General features: G+C 47.9%; 1 protein-coding gene and 1 pseudogene across 4 annotated transcripts in view; one reads left to right on the top strand and one right to left on the bottom strand.

The window, feature by feature from the left end:
- The window catches only part of LOC121845884 (proto-oncogene vav-like), a 65,814-nt gene extending 53,086 nt beyond the window's left edge, over positions 1–12,728 (bottom strand). For 2 of the 4 annotated variants that reach the window (XM_042318077.1, XM_042318080.1), the window contains exons 1-2: positions 12,444–12,727; positions 9,032–9,255 (exon numbers count right to left, since the gene is read on the bottom strand). In XM_042318077.1, coding sequence (XP_042174011.1) covers positions 9,032–9,235 — 204 coding nt within the window. In that variant the 5' untranslated portion in view covers positions 9,236–9,255; positions 12,444–12,727. Of the gene's footprint in view, positions 1–9,031; positions 9,256–12,443 lie in introns of all 4 variants that reach the window. The other 2 variants (XM_042318078.1, XM_042318079.1) reach the window with 2 other exon arrangements.
- A 9,636-nt stretch (positions 12,729–22,364) lies between these two features.
- LOC121845874 overlaps positions 22,365–22,692 on the top strand; it is a 37,930-nt pseudogene continuing 37,602 nt past the window's right edge.

Raw genomic sequence — 22,692 nt, 5'->3', positions numbered from 1 at the left:
CAGAGTTACACAGTCGGCCAGAGTTACACAGTCAGCACGGCCACTCCCCAGAGTTACACAGTCAGCACGGCCACTCCCCAGAGTTACACACTCAGTACGGCCACTCCCCAGAGTTACACACTCAGTACGGCCACTCCCCAGAGTTACACAGTCAGCACGGCCACTCCCCAGAGTTACACAGTCAGCACGGCCACTCCCCAGAGTTACACAGTCAGTACGGCCACTCCCCAGAGTTACACAGTCAGCACGGCCACTCCCCAGAGTTACACAGTCAGCACGGCCACTCCCCAGAGTTACACAGTCAGTACGGCCACTCCCCAGAGTTACACAGTCAGCACGGCCACTCCCCAGAGTTACACAGTCAGTACGGCCACTCCCCAGAGTTACACAGTCAGTACGGCCACTCCCCAGAGTTACACAGTCAGCACGGCCACTCCCCAGAGTTACACACTCAGTTACACAGGCCACTCCCCCCAGAGTTACACAGTCAGCACGGCCACTCCCCAGAGTTACACAGTCAGGCCACTCCCCAGAGTTACACAGTCACTCCCTCCCCAGAGTTACACAGTCAGTACGGCCACTCCCCAGAGTTACACAGTCAGCACGGTCACTCCCCAGAGTTACACAGTCAGGCACGGTCACTCCCCAGAGTTACACAGTCAGTACGGCCACTCCCCAGAGTTACACAGTCAGTACGGCCACTCCCCAGAGTTACACACTCAGCACGGCCACTCCCCAGAGTTACACACTCAGCTCCCCAGAGTTACACAGTCAGTACGGTCACTCCCCAGAGTTACACAGTCAGTACGGCCACTCCCCAGAGTTACACAGTCAGTACGGAGTTACAGTCAGCACCCCAGAGTTACACAGTCAGCACGGCCACTCCCCAGAGTTACACAGTCAGCACGGCCACTCCCCAGAGTTACACACTCAGCACGGCCACTCCCCAGAGTTACACACTCAGCACGGCCACTCCCCAGAGTTACACACTCAGCACGGCCACTCCCCAGAGTTACACACTCAGTACGGCCACTCCCCAGAGTTACACACTCAGCACGGCCACTCCCCAGAGTTACACACTCAGCACGGCCACTCCCCAGAGTTACACACTCAGCACGGCCACTCCCCAGAGTTACACACTCAGCACGGCCACTCCCCAGAGTTACACACAGCACGGCCACTCCCCAGAGTTACACAGTCAGCACGGCCACTCCCCAGAGTTACACAGTCAGCACGGTCAAACCTGCTACGAAACCAACACACACACACACTCAGTACGGCCACTCCCCAGAGTTACACACTCAGCACGGCCACTCAGCACGATCAAACCTGCTACGAAACCAACACACACACACTCAGCACGATCAAACCTGCTATGACCCAACACACACACACTCAGCACGTTCAAACCTGCTATGACACCTGTTGTAATCAGCATTTCACTGTAAGATCTACACCTGTTGTATTCAGCGCACATGACACATAAACTTTGATTTGATTTGACGTTTAATAACATTTATCAATGAACTAAATATTATGACCCACAGAAAGGATTCCCTTAAACCCACCACACTGTAAACCAGAATAGATTATGGTCATTGATACTAACTCTCACACACACACGCGCACACACACACACACACACACACACACACACACCAGGTGATTTTCTTATCTCATTGTCCGGGGGCCTACATGCGGTCTGCTCGTCACTATGGAACGGTCGCTATGGAACAGTCGCTATGGAAATGAAGCAGGAAACAGTGATAACAGCGTGCAGCTTAATAATGGTGTTCAGAACAAACACAAATTCAGGAGAGGACCAGATTTAAACACAACAACTTTAACGCAGCTCTCCAGCAACTCAACAAGCTGCTACACGTTGCCAACCAGCCTCCAGGCCTGTCTGCAACACTTTAACTAGTGTCCTTGAACGCAGCAACTCAACAAGCTGCTACACGTTGCCAACCAGCCTCCAGGCCTGTCTGCAACACTTTAACTAGTGTCATTGAACGCAGCTGTTGCTCGTTGCTAATCCTGACTCTCCTTAATCACCACTACCACACTACTGACCGAACTAACATTCCTCCTCTTCGTTCTGCGGTGCATGTGGTGCTGCAGGACACCATGTGACTAGCCTCATCCAGGACACCGTGTGACTAGCCTCATCCAGGACACCGTGTGACTAGTCTCATCCAGGACACTGTGTGACTAGCCTCATCCAGGACACCATGTGACTAGCCTCATCCAGGACACCGTGTGACTAGTCTCATCCAGGACACTGTGTGACTAGCTTCATCCAGGACACTGTGTGACTAGCCTCATCCAGGACACTGTGTGACTAGCCTCATCCAGGACACTGTGTGACTAGCCTCATCCAGGACACTGTGTGACTAGCATCATCCAGGACACTGTGTGACTAGCCTCATCCAGGACACTGTGTGACTAGCCTCATCCAGGACACTGTGTGACTAGCCTCATCCAGGACACTGTGTGACTAGCCTCATCCAGGACACTGTGTGACTAGCCTCATCCAGGACACCGTGTGACTAGTCTCATCCAGGACACTGTGTGACTAGCTTCATCCAGGACACTGTGTGACTAGCCTCATCCAGGACACTGTGTGACTAGCCTCATCCAGGACACTGTGTGACTAGCCTCATCCAGGACACTGTGTGACTAGCCTCATCCAGGACACCGTGTGACTAGTCTCATCCAGGACACTGTGTGACTAGCTTCATCCAGGACACTGTGTGACTGTGTGACTAGCCTCATCCAGGACACTGTGTGACTAGCCTCATCCAGGACACTGTGTGACTAGCCTCATCCAGGACACTGTGTGACTAGCATCATCCAGGACACTGTGTGACTAGCCTCATCCAGGACACTGTGTGACTAGCCTCATCCAGGACACTGTGTGACTAGCCTCATCCAGGACACTGTGTGACTAGCCTCATCCAGGACACCGTGTGACTACTACTGTGGACCCTGACTACTGCTGTGGACCCTGACTACTACTGTGGACCCTGACTACTACTGTGGACCCTGACTACTACTGTGGACCCTGACTACTGCTGTGGACCCTGACTGTGGACCCTGACTACTACTGTGGACCCTGACTACTACTGTGGACCCTGACTACTACTGTGGACCCTGACTACTGCTGTGGACCCTGACTACTACTGTGGACCCTGACTACTGCTGTGGACCCTGACTGTGGACCCTGACTACTACTGTGGACCCTGACTACTACTGTGGACCCTGACTGTGGACCCTGACTACTACTGTGGACCCTGACTGTGGACCCTGACTACTGCTGTGGACCCTGACTACTACTGTGGACCCTGACTACTACTGTGGACCCTGACTACTACTGTGGACCCTGACTACTGCTGTGGACCCTGACTACTACTGTGGACCCTGACTGTGGACCCTGACTACTACTGTGGACCCTGACTGTGGACCCTGACTACTGCTGTGGACCCTGACCGCTGCTCCGGCAGTGCCTCACCGAGCCTTTGCCAGCGACGGCCTCTCTCTCAACATGCTGCTTCCTCTGCCTGCTACCTCACATTCTGACTCCGCTGGCTGTGCAACTGGTTTTCTGGTGGCTCTGCTCTAGTGGCTCTGCTCTGGTGGCTCTGCTCTGGTGGCTCTGCTCGGGTGGCTCTGCTCTGGTGGCTCTGCTCTGGTGGCCTGTCTGGTGGCTCTGCTCTGGTGGCTCTGCTCGGGTGGCCTGTCTGGTGGCTCTGCTCGGGTGGCTCTGCTCTGGTGGCTCTGCTCTGGTGGCCTGTCTGGTGGCTCTGCTCTGGTGGCTCTGCTCTGGTGGCTCTGCTCTGGTGGCTCTGCTCGGGTGGCCTGTCTGGTGGCCTGCTCTGGCCTCTTGGCTGTGGGCAGAGAGAGGGGCCAGAGGGACCTGAGGTGGGCAGCCATGAACTCCCACATCCCAGCCATGAACTCCCACATCCCAGCCATGAACTCCCACATCCCAGCCATGAACTCCCACATCCCAGCCATGAACTCTCACATCCCAGCCATGAACTCCCACATCCCAGCCATGAACTCCCACATCCCAGCCATGAACTCTCACATCCCAGCCATGAACTCCCACATCCCAGCCATGAACTCCCACATCCCAGCCATGAACTCCCACATCCCAGCCACGAACTCCTACATCCCAGCCATGAACTCCTACATCCCAGCCATGAACTCCCACATCCCAGTCATCAACTCTCACATCCCAGCCATGAACTCTCACATCCCAGCCATGAACTCTCACATCCCAGCCATGAACTCCCACTTCCCAGCCAGCTCATCCAGTTACCTGCCACCTGCTCCTGCAGCGGTACAGCCCCTGATCTTACCGGCTGAGAACCTCTCCTGGATCAGTCCTCAACTGCCCAGCCTCACCATCACCACAGCAGCCTGATTACCACAGCCTGACAGTCTGCCAGAGACTCCAAGACAAACTTTCAAGTCCACCGCCTGGATCCTTCATCTGCTGTCCTCTACTGTCCTCTACTTCATCTGCTGTCCTCTACTTCATCTGCTGTCCTCTGCTTCATCTGCTGTCCTCTTCTGTCCTCTACTGTCCTCTTCTGTCCTCTACTGTCCTCTTCTGTACTCTACTGTCCTCTGCTGTCCTCTATTTCATCTGCGGTCCTCTACTGTCCTCTTCTGTCCTCTACTGTCTTCTTCTGTCCTCTGCTGTCATCTCCTGTCCTCTACTTCATCTGCTGTCCTCTGCATCATCTGCTGTCCTCTGCTTCATCTGCTGTCCTCTACTTCATCTGCTGTCCTCTCCTGTCCTCTTCTGTCCTCTACTGTCCTCTTCTGTCCTCTACTGTCCTCTGCTGTCCTCTATTTAATCTGCGGTCCTCTACTGTCCTCTTCTGTCCTCTACTGTCCTCTTCTGTCCTCTGCTGTCATCTCCTGTCCTCTACTGTCCTCTACTTCATCTGCTGTCCTCTGCATCATCTGCTGTCCTCTACTTCATCTGCTGTCCTCTACTTCATCTGCTGTCCTCTACTTCATCTGCTGTCCTCTTCTTCATCTGCTGTCCTCTACATCATCTGCTGTCCTCTACTTCATCTGCTGTCCTCTACTTCATCTGCTGTCCTCTTCTTCATCTGCTGTCCTCTACTTCATCTGCTGTCCTCTGCATCATCTGCTGTCCTCTACTTCATCTGCTGTCCTCTACTTCATCTGCTGTCCTCTACTTCATCTGCTGTCCTCTGCATCATCTGCTGTCCTCTACTTCATCTGCTGTCCTCTACTTCATCTGCTGTCCTCTACTGTCCTCTACTTCATCTGCTGTCATCTCCTGTCCTCTACTTCATCTGCTGTCCTCTACTTCATCTGCTGTCCTCTACTTCATCTGCTGTCCTCTACTTCATCTGCTGTCCTCTATTTCATCTGCTGTCCTCTATTTCATCTGCTGTCCTCTATTTCATCTGCTGTCCTCTATTTCATCTGCTGTCCTCTACTTCATCTGCTGTCCTCTATTTCATCTGCTGTCCTCTACTTCATCTGCTGTCCTCTACTTCATCTGCTGTCCTCTGCATCATCTGCTGTCCTCTACTTCATCTGCTGTCCTCTACTTCATCTGCTGTCCTCTACTGTCCTCTACTTCATCTGCTGTCATCTCCTGTCCTCTACTTCATCTGCTGTCCTCTACTTCATCTGCTGTCCTCTACTTCATCTGCTGTCCTCTACTTCATCTGCTGTCCTCTACTTCATCTGCTGTCCTCTACTTCATCTGCTGTCCTCTATTTCATCTGCTGTCCTCTACTTCATCTGCTGTCCTCTACTTCATCTGCTGTCCTCTACTTCATCTGCTGTCCTCTACTTCATCTGCTGTCCTCTACTTCATCTCCTGTCCTCTACTTCATCTCCTGTCCTCTACTTCATCTGCTGTCCTCTACTTCATCTGCTGTCCTCTACTTCATCTCCTGTCCTCTACTTCATCTCCTGTCCTCTACTTCATCTCCTGTCCTCTACTTCATCTGCTGTCCTCTACTTCATCTGCTGTCCTCTACTTCATCTGGTCTATTCTCATTCCCCTCCTGAATCCTCATTCTCACATGTATTCCATTTCCTCAATAAATAATATTCTATATTTCAATGTCTGGTCATTTTAAACTGGTGAAATGAGGCCGGAAACCGTCTTGCTAGTAGCAGACATCTTAAAGGGGAGGTAGCATAAACTCGGCCATAGGTAACCTATGAAGCAGGAAACCGTCTTGCTAGTAGCCGTATTCATTGATCTGGCCAAGGCTTTCGACTCTGTCAATCACCACATCCTCATCGGCAGACTCGACAGCCTTGGTTTCTCAAATAATTGCCTCGCCTGGTTCACCAACTACTTCTCTGATAGAGTTCAGTGTGTCAAATCGGAGGGTCTGCTGTCCGGACCTCTGGCAGTCTCTATGGGGGTGCCACAGGGTTCAATTCTTGGACCGACTCTCTTCTCTGTATACATCAATGAGGTCGCTCTTGCTGCTGGTGAATCCCTGATCCACCTCTACGCAGACGACACCATTCTGTATACTTCCGGCCCTTCTTTGGACACTGTGTTAACAACCCTCCAGGCAAGCTTCAATGCCATACAACTCTCCTTCCGTGGCCTCCAATTGCTCTTAAATACAAGTAAAACTAAATGCATGCTCTTCAACCGATCGCTACCTGCACCTACCAGCCTGTCCAACATCACTACTCTGGACGGCTCTGACTTAGAATACGTGGACAACTACAAATACTTAGGTGTCTGGTTAGACTGTAAACTCTCCTTCCAGACCCATATCAAACATCTCCAATCCAAAGTTAAATCTAGAATTGGCTTCCTATTTCGCAACAAAGCATCCTTCACTCATGCTGCCAAACATACCCTTGTAAAACTGACCATCCTACCAGTCCTCGACTTTGGCGATGTCATTTACAAAATAGCCTCCAATACCCTACTCAACAAATTGGATGCAGTCTATCACAGTGCAATCCGTTTTATCACCAAAGCCCCATATACTACCCACCATTGCGACCTGTACGCTCTCGTTGGCTGGCCCTCGCTTCATACTCGTCGCCAAACCCACTGGCTCCATGTCATCTACAAGACCCTGCTAGGTAAAGTCCCCCTTATCTCAGCTCGCTGGTCACCATAGCATCTCCCACCTGTAGCACACGCTCCAGCAGGTATATCTCTCTAGTCACCCCCAAAACCAATTCTTTCTTTGGCCGCCTCTCCTTCCAGTTCTCTGCTGCCAATGACTGGAACGAACTACAAAAATCTCTGAAACTGGAAACACTTATCTCCCTCACTAGCTTTAAGCACCAACTGTCAGAGCAGCTCACAGATTACTGCACCTGTACATAGCCCACCTATAATTTAGCCCAAACAACTACCTCTTTCCCAACTGTATTTAATTTTTATTTATTTATTTATTTTGCTCCTTTGCACCCCATTATTTTTATTTCTACTTCGCACATTCTTCCATTGCAAAACTACCATTCCAGTGTTTTACTTGCTATATTGTATTTACTTTGCCACCATGGCCATTTTTGCCTTTACCTCCCTTCTCACCTCATTTGCTCACATTGTATATAGACTTGTTTATACTGTATTATTGACTGTATGTTTGTTTTACTCCATGTGTAACTCTGTGTCGTTGTATCTGTCGAACTGCTTTGCTTTATCTTGGCCAGGTCGCAATTGTAAATGAGAACTTGTTCTCAACTTGCCTACCTGGTTAAATAAAGGTAAAATAAATAAAATAAAATAAAATGTATCTTAAAGGGGAGGTAGCATAAACTCGGCCATAGGTAACATATGGATTTGCATTAGTTTACGTATCAACATTTCAAATGCAAACTTTCACCTCACTTTTCCATATCAACAAGCCTGATGACGTTAGTCCTACCAGCCTGATGATGTTAGTCCTACCAGCCTGATGACGTTAGTCCTACCAGCCTGATGACGTTAGTCCTACCAGCCTGATGATGTTAGTCCTACCAGCCTGATGATGTTAGTCCTACCAGCCTGATGACGTTAGTCCTACCAGCCTGATGACGTTAGTCCTACCAGCCTGCTGACGTTAGTCCTACCAGCCTGATGATGTTAGTCCTACCAGCCTGATGACGTTAGTCCTACCAGCCTGATGATGTTAGTCCTACCAGCCTGATGACGTTAGTCCTACCAGCCTGATGATGTTAGTCCTACCAGCCTGATGACGTTAGTCCTACCAGCCTGATGATGTTAGTCCTACCAGCCTGATGACGTTAGTCCTACCAGCCTGATGACGTTAGTCCTACCAGCCTGATGATGTTAGTCCTACCAGCCTGATGATGTTAGTCCTACCAGCCTGATGATGTTAGTCCTACCAGCCTGATGATGTTAGTCCTACCAGCCTGATGATGTTAGTCCTACCAGCCTGATGATGTGCTGAGTCCTACCAGCCTGATGATGTTAGTCCTACCAGCCTGCTGATGTTAGTCCTACCAGCCTGATGATGTTAGTCCTACCAGCCTGATGACGTTAGTCCTACCAGCCTGATGACGTTAGTCCTACCAGCCTGCTGATGTTAGTCCTACCAGCCTGCTGATGTTAGTCCTACCAGCCTGCTGATGTTAGTCCTACCAGCCTGCTGATGTTAGTCCTACCAGCCTGCTGACGTGATGTGATGTTAGTCCTACCAGCCTGATGATGTTAGTCCTACCAGCCTGCTGACGTTAGTCCTACCAGCCTGCTGATGTTAGCCCTACCAGCCTGATGACGTTAGCCCTACCAGCCTGCTGACGTTAGTCCTACCAGCCTGCTGACGTTAGTCCTACCAGCCTGCTGACGTTAGTCCTACCAGCCTGCTGACGTTAGTCCTACCAGCCTTCTGATGTTAGTCCTACCAGCCTGCTGATGTTTGGGTGTGTGTAGATGTGTATGTCTATAAGTGCGTGCGTGCGTGCGTGCGTGCGTGCGTGCGTGTGTGTGTGTGTGTGTGTGTGTGCGTGCGTGTGTGTGTGTGTACGTGTACGTGTGTGTTACCTGGGACATCTGGGGTCGGAGGTTAATCTCTCGGAGGTTGATGGCGTGGGGTAGTAAGTTGTTCAGCAGCTGACAGAGCAGGACTCCATCCCTCAGAGCCTGGGCTAACTCACACACCTGAGCACTGTCCCACGTTACCCTGTGACTCTCAGGGAGCACCCTGCACTCTATCAGCCACACGGCACAGTGACGCCACAGCTCCATCTCAACCGTAACACGACCACCTGGACACGACAGGAACACAACATGACCGTAAGACAACCATAAGACAACCGTAAGACAACCGTAAGACAACTGTAAACACCGATCAACTCTTTACTCTCTGTTCATCATATCTGCATCGTCACTATAATTATACACTCATGTACATACTACCTCAATCAGTCTGACTAACCGGTGTCTGTATGTAGCCTCACTACTATTTACGCTGCTGCTACTCTCTGTTTATCATATATGCATAGTCACTATAATTATACACTCATGTACATACTACCTCTATCAGAATGACTAACCAGTGTCTGTATATAGCCTCTCTGCTGTATATAGCCTCTCTACTGTATATAGCCTCTCTACTGTATATAGCCTCTCTACTGTTATAGCCTCGCTACTGTTATAGCCTCTCTACTGTATATAGCCTCGCTACTGTATGTAGCCTCTCTACTGTATATAGCCTCTCTACTGTTATAGCCTCGCTACTGTTATAGCCTCGCTACTGTTATAGCCTCGCTACTGTTATAGCCTCTCTACTGTATATAGCCTCTCTACTGTTATAGCCTCTCTACTGTATATAGCCTCTCTACTGTATATAGCCTCTCTACTGTATATAGCCTCACTACTGTTATAGCCTCTCTACTGTATAAAGCCTCTCTACTGTTATAGCCTCGCTACTGTATATAGCCTCTCTACTGTATATAGCCTCTCTACTGTATATAGCCTCTCTACTGTATATAGCCTCTCTACTGTTATAGCCTCTCTACTGTTATAGCCTCTCTACTGGATATAGCCTCTCTACTGTTATAGCCTCTCTACTGTTATAGCCTCACTACTGTTATAGCCTCCTACTGTTATAGCCTCTCTACTGTTATAGCCTCTCTACTGTTATAGCCTGGCTACTGTATATAGCCTCTCTACTGTATATAGCCTCTCTACTGTTATAGCCTCTCTACTGTTATAGCCTCTCTACTGTTATAGCCTCTCTACTGTTATAGCCTCTCTACTGTTATAGCCTCACTACTGTATATAGCCTCTCTACTGTATATAGCCTCTCTACTGTATATAGCCTCACTACTGTATATAGCCTCCCTCTACTGTTATAGCCTCTCTACTGTTATAGCCTCACTACTGTTATAGCCTCACTACTGTTATAGCCTCTCTACTGTATATAGCCTCTCTACTGTTATAGCCTCTCTACTACTGTCTACTATAGCCTCTCTACTGTATATAGCCTGTATATAGCTCTCTCTACTGTATATAGCCTCTCTACTGTATATAGCCTCTCTACTGTTATAGCCTCTCTACTGTTATAGCCTCTCTACTGTTATAGCCTCACTACTGTATGTAGCCTATCTACTGTATATAGCCTCGCTACTGTTATAGCCTCACTACTGTATATAGCCTCTCTACTGTATATAGCCTCTCTACTGTATATAGTCTCTCTACTGTATATAGCCTCTCTACTATATATAGCCTCACTGCTGTTATAGCCTCCCTACTGTTATAGCCTCGCTACTGTTATAGCCTCGCTACTGTTATAGCCTCGCTACTGTATATAGCCTCTCTACTGTATATAGCCTCTCTACTGTTATAGCCTCGCTACTGTATATAGCCTCTCTACTGTTATAGCCTCTCTACTGTTATAGCCTCTCTACTGTTATAGCCTCACTACTGTATGTAGCCTCTCTACTGTTATAGCCTCTCTACTGTTATAGCCTCTCTACTGTTATAGCCTCTCTACTGTTATAGCCTCACTACTGTATGTAGCCTATCTACTGTATATAGCCTCTCTACTGTATATAGCCTCGCTGCTGTTATAGCCTCCCTACTGTTATAGCCTCGCTACTGTTATAGCCTCACTACTGTTATAGCCTCGCTACTGTATATAGCCTCTCTACTGTATATAGCCTCTCTACTGTTATAGCCTCGCTACTGTATATAGCCTCTCTACTGTATATAGCCTCTCTACTGTATATAGCCTCTCTACTGTTATAGCCTCTCTACTGTTATAGCCTCTCTACTGTTATAGCCTCACTACTGTATGTAGCCTATCTACTGTATATAGCCTCGCTACTGTTATAGCCTCACTACTGTATATAGCCTCTCACTACTGTATAAGGTCTACTACACCTGTTGTATTCAGCATTTCACTGTAAGGTCTACTACACCTGTTGTATTCAGTATTTCACTGTAAGGTCTACTACACCTGTTGTATTCAGCATTTCACTGTAAGGTCTACTACACCTGTTGTATTCAGCATTTCACTGTAAGGTCTACTACACCTGTTGTATTCAGCATTTCACTGTAAGGTCTACTACACCTGTTGTATTCAGCATTTCACTGTAAGGTCTACTACACCTGTTGTATTCAGCATTTCACTGTAAGGTCTACTACACCTGTTGTATTCAGCATTTCACTGTAAGGTCTACTACACCTGTTGTATTCAGCATTTCACTGTAAGGTCTACTACACCTGTTGTATTCAGCATTTCACTGTAAGGTCTACTACACCTGTTGTATTCAGCATTTCACTGTAAGGTCTACTACACCTGTTGTATTCAGCATTTCACTGTAAGGTCTACTACACCTGTTGTATTCGGTGCACGTGACAAATAACATTTGATTTGATTTGAACCACACAGTGACGCCACAGCTCCATCTCAACCGTAACACGGCCACCTGGACACAACAGGAACATGACCACACTAGACCTGTTTCTAGACCTGTTGTTATATATAATTGGCTTCCCTGACCTGTTTCTGGAACTGATTCTAGATCTGCTTGGCTTCCCTGACCTGTTTCTAGACCTGTTTCTAGACCCGTTTCTAGATCTGCTTGGCTTCCCTGAACTGTTTCTAGACCTGTTTCTAGACCTGCTTGCCTGTGAAAGCGCGTCCTCAGACCATTAGTAACCCATGTGTGTATCTATAGGGAACTAACTACAGACTCATGACACGGCTCCAAACATTCCACCAACTTTACGCAACACAAAAACCCTTTTTCCTCCTCTCTGCGTTGTTGGGAACGGAAGGGCCAATCAGCCGCCAGTAAGCATTTCCCTGTTAGTCTACACCTGTTAGTGTACCAAGCATGTGACGAATACAGTTAGATTCTGACTTATCAAACAGATGTATGTACCAAGCATGTGAGGAATACAGTTAGATTCTGACTTATCGAACAACAACAGATGCATTTCTTGCCTTCTTGTTCTCCTCTTCTTCAGGTCTGTCGTTCTGTTCTACTTGCCCCTTGTTGATTTGTCTCCGTCTTGTTGTCTCCGTCTTTATGTCTCTCTGTCTTGTTGTCTCCGTCTTGTTGGCTCCGTCTGTGTTCACCTCTCCTGTCGTCTTGTCATTGTCTCTCGTCGTTAGTTTGTCCGTTTTCTCCCCCTGCGGTCGTTGTAGCGAGGTGGGTGTTGCGTTCTGCAGAGCTGCAGATGGAGGAGGACTCTTTTAACTGTACCACTTCCCCTTTCCTCTGTTACTTACACGCACGCACACACACACGCACACACACACGCGCGCACGCACGCACGCACGCACGCACACACACACACACACACACACACACACACACACACACACACACACACACACACACACACACACAGAGAGACACGCGCAGACACACACACACAGAGAGAGACACACACAGGCGCAGTATACTCAGTATGTGAACGTGTGAGATCACAAAACCAACCACAACATTATCTACAAAGCACACATTCAGAGAGGCACTGCAGTGTGACAGAAACAGGGTGAAAATAATCTCACTGTTGAAGTTTGCAACGTGAAAATGCACATGGTTCTAGAACACCAGTGAGAGTAGAATCCATTCCAATACTTCATGTACTGATGAACTCATCTGAAATTCTACTTATCCTAACTAGTAGTTCATGTACTGATTAACTCATCTGAAATTCTACTTATCCTAACTAGTAGTTCATGTACTGATTAACTCATCTGAAATTCTACTTATCCTAACTAGTAGTTCATGTACTGATTAACTCATCTGAAATTCTACTTATCCTAACTAGTAGTTCATGTACTGATTAACTCATCTGAAATTCTACTTATCCTAACTAGTAGTTCATGTACTGATTAACTCATCTGAAATTCTACTTATCCTAACTAGTAGTTCATGTACTGATTAACACATCAGAAATTCTACTTATCCTAACTAGTAGTTCATGTACTGATTAACTCATCAGAAACTCTACTTATCCTAACTAGTAGTTAATGTACTGATTAACTCATCAGAAACTCTACTTAACCTAACTAGTAGTTAATGTACTGATTAACACATCAGAATCACTACTTATCCTAACTAGTAGTTCATATACTGATTAACTCATCAGAAACTCTACTTATCCTAACTAGTAGTTCATGTACTGATTAACACATCAGAACACTACTTATCCTAACTAGTAGTTCATGTACTGATTAACTCATCTGAAACTCTACTTATCCTAACTAGTAGTTAATGTACTGATTAACTCATCAGAAACTCTACTTATCCTAACTAGTAGTTAATGTACTAACTGATTAACTCATCTGAAACTCTACTTATCCTAACTAGTAGTTAATGTACTGATTAACTCATCAGAACACTACTTATCCTAACTAGTAGTTAATGTACTGATTAACTCATCAGAAACTCTACTTATCCTAACTAGTAGTTCATGTACTGATTAACTCATCAGAACACTACTTATCCTAACTAGTAGTTCATGTACTGATTAACTCATCTGAAACTCTACTTATCCTAACTAGTAGTTAATGTGTTAACTGATTAACTCATCTGTAACTCTACTTATCCTAACTAGTAGTTAATGTACTGATTAACTCATCTGAAACTCTACTTATCCTAACTAGTAGTTAATGTACTGATTAACTCATCAGAAACTCTACTTATCCTAACTAGTAGTTAATGCACTGATTAACTCATCAGAAACTCTACTTAACCTAACTAGTAGTTAATGTACTGATTAACTCATCAGAAACTCTACTTAACCTAACTAGTAGTTAATGTACTGATTAACTCATCAGAAACTCTACTTATCCTAACTAGTAGTTCATGTACTGATTAACACATCAGAACACTACTTATCCTAACTAGTAGTTAATGTACTGATTAACTCATCAGAAACTCTACTTATCCTAACTAGTAGTTAATGTACTGATTAACTCATCTGAAACTCTACTTATCCTAACTAGTAGTTAATGTACTGATTAACTCATCAGAAACTCTACTTAACCTAACTAGTAGTTAATGTACTGATTAACTCATCAGAAACTCTACTTATCCTAACTAGTAGTTCATGTACTGATTAACTCATCAGAACACTACTTATCCTAACTAGTAGTTCATGTACTGATTAACACATCAGAACACTACTTATCCTAACTAGTAGTTCATGTACTGATTAACTCATCTGAAACTCTACTTATCCTAACTAGTAGTTAATGTACTGATTAACTCATCAGAAACTCTACTTATCCTAACTAGTAGTTAATGTACTAACTGATTAACTCATCTGAAACTCTACTTATCCTAACTAGTAGTTAATGTACTGATTAACACATCAGAACACTACTTATCCTAACTAGTAGTTAATGTACTAACTAATTAACACATCAGAAACTCTACTTATCCTAACTAGTAGTTCATGTACTGATTAACTCATCAGAACACTACTTATCCTAACTAGTAGTTCATGTACTGATTAACTCATCAGAAACTCTACTTATCCTAACTAGTAGTTAATGTAACTGATTAACTCATCTGAAATTCTACTTATCCTAACTAGTAGTTCATGTACTGATTAACACATCAGAAATTCTACTTATCCTAACTAGTAGTTCATGTACTGATTAACTCATCAGAAACTCTACTTATCCTAACTAGTAGTTAATGTACTGATTAACTCATCAGAAACTCTACTTAACCTAACTAGTAGTTAATGTACTGATTAACTCATCAGAATCTCTACTTAACCTAACTAGTAGTTAATGTACTGATTAACTCATCAGAAACTCTACTTATCCTAACTAGTAGTTCATGTACTGATTAACACATCAGAACACTACTTATCCTAACTAGTAGTTAATGTACTGATTAACTCATCAGAAACTCTACTTATCCTAACTAGTAGTTAATGTACTGATTAACTCATCTGAAACTCTACTTATCCTAACTAGTAGTTAATGTACTGATTAACTCATCAGAAACTCTACTTAACCTAACTAGTAGTTAATGTACTGATTAACTCATCAGAAACTCTACTTATCCTAACTAGTAGTTCATGTACTGATTAACACATCAGAACACTACTTATCCTAACTAGTAGTTAATGTACTGATTAACTCATCAGAAACTCTACTTATCCTAACTAGTAGTTAATGTACTAACTGATTAACTCATCTGAAACTCTACTTATCCTAACTAGTAGTTAATGTACTGATTAACTCATCAGAAACTCTACTTATCCTAACTAGTAGTTAATGTACTAACTGATTAACTCATCTGAAACTCTACTTATCCTAACTAGTAGTTAATGTACTGATTAACACATCAGAACACTACTTATCCTAACTAGTAGTTAATGTACTAACTAATTAACACATCAGAAACTCTACTTATCCTAACTAGTAGTTCATGTACTGATTAACACATCAGAACTCTACTTATCCTAACTAGTAGTTAATTTACTAACTAATTAACACATCAGAAACTCTCCTTATCCTAACTAGTAGTTAATGTACTAACTGATTAACTCATCAGAACTCTACTTATCCTAACTAGTAGTTAATGTACTAACTGATTAACTCATCAGAACTCTACTTATCCTAACTAGTAGTTAATGTGTTAACTGATTAACTCTTCAGAACTCTACTTATCCTAACTACTAGTTAATGTGTTAACTGATTAATTCATCAGAACTCTACTTATCCTAACTACTAGTTAATGCGTTAACTGATTAATTCATCAGAACTCTACTTATCCTAACTACTAGTTAATGTACTAACTGATTAACTCATCAGAACTCTACTTATCCTAACTAGTAGTTAATGTACTAACTGATTAACTCATCAGAACTCTACTTATCCTAACTAGTAGTTAATGTGTTAACTGATTAACTCTTCAGAACTCTACTTATCCTAACTACTAGTTAATGTGTTAACTGATTAATTCATCAGAACTCTACTTATCCTAACTACTAGTTAATGCGTTAACTGATTAATTCATCAGAACTCTACTTATCCTAACTACTAGTTAATGTACTAACTGATTAACTCATCAGAACTCTACTTATCCTAACTACTAGTTAATGTGTTAACTGATTAATTCATAAGAACTCTACTTATCCTAACTACTAGTTAATGTGTTAACTGATTAACTCATCAGAAACTCTCGACTCTGAAAGTGACTGAGTTGGTTTTGCAACAAGTGACAACCGAAGGCACTAAATAGTATTTCCTTGATTCCTCCTGTCCTCCCTTCCTGTCTCCTTCTCAAAGCACATTGGTGCAGAAGCTCTGAGGTTCCTCCCCTTGGATCTCCTCCTCCAATGGGTTTTGAGAAGAGGCCAAGGAGAGAGGATGCGAGGAATCAAGGAAATACCATTGACAATAGCGACACAGCTTAATAGGGAACTGGTGCCCTCTAGTGCCACTAGTAGATACTGCTGGGCCATTCCAACTGAAGGCTAAACGCACGACACACACAGAGTAATTTGCCAAACAAACTGTTGATCATTCTGTCCCTCCCTCCCTCCCTCCCTCCCTCCCTCCCTCCCTCCCTCCCTCCCTCCCTCCCTCCCTCCCTCCCTCCTCCCTCCCCCCTCCTTTTTCACTCTGTCTCCTCCCTCCCTCCCTCCTATTTTTCACTCTGTCCCCTCCCTCCCTCCTTCCCATTTTCCCTCTGTCCCCTCCCTCCCCTCCCTTCTCTTTTTCACTCTGTCCCATCCCTCCCTCCCTTCTCATTTTCACTCTCCCTCCCTCCCTCCCTCCCTCCCTCCCTCCCTCCTCCCTCCCTCCCTCCCTCCCTCCCTCCCTCCCTCCCCCTCCCCCCTCTGCCTCCCCCTCCCTCCCTCCCTCCCTTCTCTTTTTCACTCTGTCTCCTCCCTCCCTCCGTTCTCTTTTTCACTCTGTCCCCTCCCTCCCTCCCTTCTCTTTTTCACACTGTCTCCTCCCTCCCTCCTTCTCTTTTTCCTCCCTCCCTCCCTCCCTCCCTCCCTTCCCTCATTTCCCTCTCTCCCTCCCTCCTCCCTCCTCTTTTTTTTCACTCTGTCTCCTCCCTCCCTCCCTCCATCCCTTCTCTTTTTCACTCTGTCTCCTCCCTCCCTCCCTTCTCATTTTCACACTGTCTCCTCCCTCCCTCCCTTCTCTTTTCCTCTGTCCCCTCCCTCCCTCCCTCCCTCCCTTCTCTTTTTCACACTGTCTCCTCCCTCCCTCCCCTTCTCTTTTCACTCTGTCCCCTCCCTCCCTCCCTTCTCTTTTCACTCTGTCCCCACCCTCCCTCCCTCCCTTCTCATTTTCACTCTTCCCTCCCTCCCTCCCCCTCCCTCCCTCCCTCCCTCCCTCCCTCCCTCCCTCCCTCCCTCCCTCCCTCCCTCCCTCCCTCCCTCCCTCCCTCCCTCCTTCTCTTTTCATTCTGTCTCCTCCCTCCCTCTCCCTCCCCCTTCTCATTTTCACTCTGTCTCCCCCCCCTCCCTCCCTTCTCATTTTCACTCTGTCTCCCCCTCCCTTCTCGTGTTCACTCTGTCTCCCTCCCTCCCTTCTCATTTTCACTCTGTCTCCCTCCCTCCCTCCTCATTTTCCTCTGTCTCCCTCCCTCCCTCCTCGTTTTCACTCTGTCTCCCCCCTCCCTCCTTCTCTGTTTTTTCCTCTGTCTTCCTCCCTCCCTCCCTCTCATTTTCACTCTGTCTCCCCCCTCCCTCCCTTCTCGTTTTCACTCTGTCTCCCTCCCTCCCTTCTCATTTTCACTCTGTCTCCCTCCCTCCCTTCTCGTTTTCACTCTGTCTCCCCCCCCTCCCTTCTCGTTTTCACTCTGTCTCCCCCCTCCCTCCCCCTTCTCGTTTTCCTCTGTCTCCCCCTCCCTTCTCATTTTCACTCTGTCTCCCCCCTCCCTCCTTCTCGTTTTCACTCTGTCTCCCTCCCTCCCTTCTCGTTTTCACTCTGTCTCCCTCCCTCCCTTCTCGTTTTCACTCTGTCTCCCCCCTCCCTCCTTCTCGTTTTCACTCTGTCTCCCTCCCTCCCTTCTCATTTTTCACTCTGTCTCCCCCCCTCCCTCCTTCTGGTTTTCACTCTGTCTCCCTCCCTCCCTTCTCGTTTTCACTCTGTCTCCCCCCTCCCTCCCTTCTCATTTTCACTCTGTCTCCCCCCCTCCCTCCCTTCTCGTTTTCACTCTGTCTCCCCCCTCCCTCCTTCTCGTTTTCACTCTGTCTCCCTCCCTCCCTTCTCGTTTTCACTCTGTCTCCCTCCCTCCCCTTCTCGTTTTCACTCTCCCTCTCCCTCCCTCCCCCCCCTCCCTTCTCATTTTCACTCTGTCTCCCCCCTCCCTCCCTTCTGGTTTTCACTCTGTCTCCCCCTCCCTCCCTTCTCATTTTCACTCTGTCTCCCCCTCCCTCCCTTCTCGTTTTCACTCTGTCTCCCCCCTCCCTCCCCCTCTCATTTTCACTCTGTCTCCCTCCCTCCCTCCCTTCTGTTTTCACTCTGTCTCCCCCTCCCTCCCTCTTCTCGTTTTCACTCTGTCTCCCCCCTCCCTCCCTTCTCGTTTTCACTCTGTCTCCCCCCTCCCTCCCTTTCCTTTCTCCCTGTCTCCCCCTCCCTCCCTTCTCGTTTTCACTCTGTCTCCCCCTCCCTTCTCGTTTTCCTCTGTCTCCCCCTCCCTCCTTCTCATTTTCACTCTGTCTCCCCCCCTCCCTTCTCATTTTCGCTCTGTCTCCCCCTCCCTCCCTTCTCGTTTTCACTCTGTCTCCCCCTCCCTCCTTCTCGTTTTCACTCTGTCTCCCCCCTCCCTCCCTTCTCGTTTTCACTCTGTCTCCCCCTCCTCCCTTCTCATTTTCACTCTGTCTCCCCCTCCCTCCCTTCATTTTCACTCTGTCTCCCCCCTCCCTCCTTCTCGTTTTCACTCTGTCTCCCCCCTCCCTCCCTTCTCATTTTCACTCTGTCTCCCTCCCTCCCTTCTCATTTTCACTCTGTCTCCCCCCCCTCCCTTCTCGTTTTCACTCTGTCTCCCCCTCCCTCCCCTTCTCATTTTCACTCTGTCTCCCCCCTCCTCCCTTCTCATTTTCACTCTGTCTCCCCCCCTCCCTCCTTTCAAGTTTTCCCTCCTCTGTTTCTCCCCCCCCTCCCTTCTCGTTTTCACTCTGTCTCCCCCTCCCTTCTCATTTTCACTCTGTCTCCCCCCTCATCCCTCCCTCCCTCGTTTTCACTCTGTCTCCCTCCCTCCCTTCTCATTTTCTCTGTCCTCCCTCCCTCCCTCCTCCCTTCCCTTCACTCCCTCTCCCTCCCTCCCTCCCTCCCCCCTCCCTCCTTTTCACTCTCCTCCCCCCTCCCTTCTCGTTTTCATTCTGTCTCCCCCTCCCTCCCTCTCCTCCCTCCCTCCCTCTCATTTTCACTCTGTCTCCCCCCCTCCCTCCCTTCTCGTTTTCACTCTGTCTCCCCCTCCCTCCCTTCTCGTTTTCACTCTGTCTCCCCCCCCTCCCTTCTCGTTTTCTGTCTCCCTCCCTCCCTTCTCATTTTCTCTGTCTCCCTCCCTCCCTCCTTTTCACTCTGTTTTTCTCATTTTCTCTGTCTCCCCCTCCCTCCCTTCTCGTTTTCACTCTGTCTCCCCCTCCCTCCCTTCTCATTTTCACTCTGTCTCCCCCCTCCCTCCTCATTTTCTCTCTGTCTCCCCCCCCTCCCTCCTTTCTCATTTTCACTCTGTCTCCCTCCCCTCCCTTCTCGTTTTCACTCTGTCTCCCTCCCTCCCTTCTCGTTTTCACTCTGTCTCCCCCCCCTCCCTTCTCGTTTTCACTCTGTCTCCCCCTCCCTCCTCGTTTTCACTCTGTCTCCCCCCCTCCCTTCTCATTTTCACTCTGTCTTCCCCCTCCCTCCCTTCTCGTTTTCACTCTGTCTCCCTCCCTCCCTTCTCGTTTTCACTCTGTCTCCCCCCTCCCTTCTCGTTTTCACTCTGTCTCCCCCCTCCCTTCTCCCTCCTTCTCATTTTCACTCTGTCTCCCCCCCCTCCCTTCTCATTTTCACTCTGTCTCCCCCTCCCTCCCTTCAAGTTTTCACTCTGTCTCCCTCCCTCCCTTCTCGTTTTCACTCTGTCTCCCCCCTCCTTCTCGTTTTCACTCTGTCTCCCCCTCCCTCCCTTCTCGTTTTCACTCTGTCTCCCTCCCGTCTCCTCCCTTCTCGTTTTCCTCTGTCTCCCTCCCTCCCTCCTCGTTTTCACTCTGTCTCCCTCCCTCCCTTCTCGTTTTCACTCTGTCTCCCTCCCTCCCTTCTCGTTTTCCCTCCCTCTCTGTCTCCCTCCCTCCCTCCTTCTGGTTTTCACTCTGTCTCCCTCCCTCCCTTCTCATTTTCACTCTGTCTCCCCCTCCCTCCCTTCTCGTTTTCACTCTGTCTCCCCCTCCCTCCCTTCTCATTTTCACTCTGTCTCCCCCCTCCCTCCCTTCTGGTTTTCACTCTGTCTCCCCCTCCCTCCCTTCTCGTTTTCACTCTGTCTCCCCCTCCCTCCTTCTCGTTTTCACTCTGTCTCCCCCCCCCTCCCTTCTCGTTTTCACTCTGTCTCCCTCCCTCCCTCCCTTCTCGTTTTCACTCTGTCTCCCCCTCCCTTCTCGTTTTCACTCTGTCTCCCCCCCCTCCCTCCCTTCTCGTTTTCACTCTGTCTCCCCCCTCCCTCCCTTCTCATTTTCCTCTGTCTCCCTCCCTCCCTCCTTCAAGTTTTCACTCTGTCTCCCTCCCTCCCTTCCCGTTTTCACTCTGTCTCCCCTCCCTTCTCGTTTTCACTCTGTCTCCCCCTTCCTCCTTCTCATTTTCGCTCTGTCTCCCCCTCCCTCCCTTCAAGTTTTCACTCTGTCTCCCCCTCCCTCCCTTCTCGTTTTCGCTCTGTCTCCCCCTCCCTCCTTCTCGTTTTCACTCTGTCTCCCCCGCCCTCCCTTCTCGTTTTCACTCTGTCTCCCCCTCCCTTCTCGTTTTCACTCTGTCTCCCCCCTCCCTCCCTTCTCATTTTCACTCTGTCTCCCCCTCCCTCCCTTCTCATTTTCACTCTGTCTCCCCCTCCCTCCTTCTCGTTTTCACTCTGTCTCCCCCCCTCCCTTCTCGTTTTCACTCTGTCTCCCTCCTCCCTCTGTCTCTCGTTTTTTCACTCTGTCTCCCCCCTCCCTCCCTTCTCATTTTCACTCTGTCTCCCCCCTCCCTTCTCATTTTCACTCTGTCTCCCTCCCTCCCTTCTGGTTTTCACTCTGTCTCCCCCCTCCCTTCTCATTTTCACTCTGTCTCCCCCTCCCTCCCTTCTCGTTTTCACTCTGTCTCCCTCCCTCCCTCCCTTCTCATTTTCACTCTGTCTCCCCCCCTCCCTTTCTCATTTTCACTGTCTCCTCCCTCCCTCCTCCCCCTCCCTCCCTTCTCGTTTTCACTCTGTCTCCCCCTCCCTTCTCATTTTCAGCTCTGTCTCCCCCTCCCTCCCTTCTCAAGTTTTCACTCTGTCTCCTCCCTCCCTCCTCGTTTTCACTCTGTCTCCCCCTCCCTTCTCATTTTCACTCCCCCTCCCCCTCCCTCCTTCTCGTTTTCACTCTGTCTCCCCCTCCCTTCTCATTTTCGCTCTGTCTCCCCCTCCCTCCCTTCTCGTTTTCACTCTGTCTCCCTCCCTCCTTCTCGTTTTCACTCTGTCTCCCCTTCCCTTCTCATTTTCATTCTGTCTCCCCCTCCCTCCTTCTCGTTTTCACTCTGTCTCCCCCCTCCCTTCTCATTTTCTGTCTCCCCCCTCCCTCCCTTCTCATTTTCTCTGTCTCCCCCTCCCTCCCTTCTCGTTTTCACTCTGTCTCCCTCCCTCCCTCTCTCCCTTCTCATTTTCACTCTGTCTCTTCCCTCAGAATGTTAGAATCCTGTCCCAACTCGTTTGCTCCGCCCCCTGACTCGAGATACAGATTCCTAAGTGGGGACTGGCTGATTTATGGTGCCCCCCCGGGTCCATCGTGGGGTCTGATTGGCTGAGGAAGCAGCACTACTGGTTTGAGGGATAGCGGGCTACTGATTCACAGACCAGGAGAGAGTGAGAGAGAGAGAGGAAAGTAAAGATTATCATAAAGAGTCAGAAGCAGCTCATCTCAGGTAGGTGCAACATGTCTGCACGGCCAAAACACTGGAACTGTGTGTGTGACTGTGTGTGTGTAACTGTGTGTGACTGTGTGTGTGACTGTGTGTGTGTCACTGTGTGTGTGACTGTGTGTGTGTGTGT

The sequence above is a fragment of the Oncorhynchus tshawytscha genome, unplaced genomic scaffold (genome assembly GCF_018296145.1).
Source record: "Oncorhynchus tshawytscha isolate Ot180627B unplaced genomic scaffold, Otsh_v2.0 Un_contig_2678_pilon_pilon, whole genome shotgun sequence".
Taxonomy (NCBI): Eukaryota; Metazoa; Chordata; class Actinopteri; order Salmoniformes; family Salmonidae; genus Oncorhynchus; species Oncorhynchus tshawytscha.
Note: the sequence above shows the minus strand (reverse complement) of the source record. Positions and strands in the feature narration are given on the sequence as shown.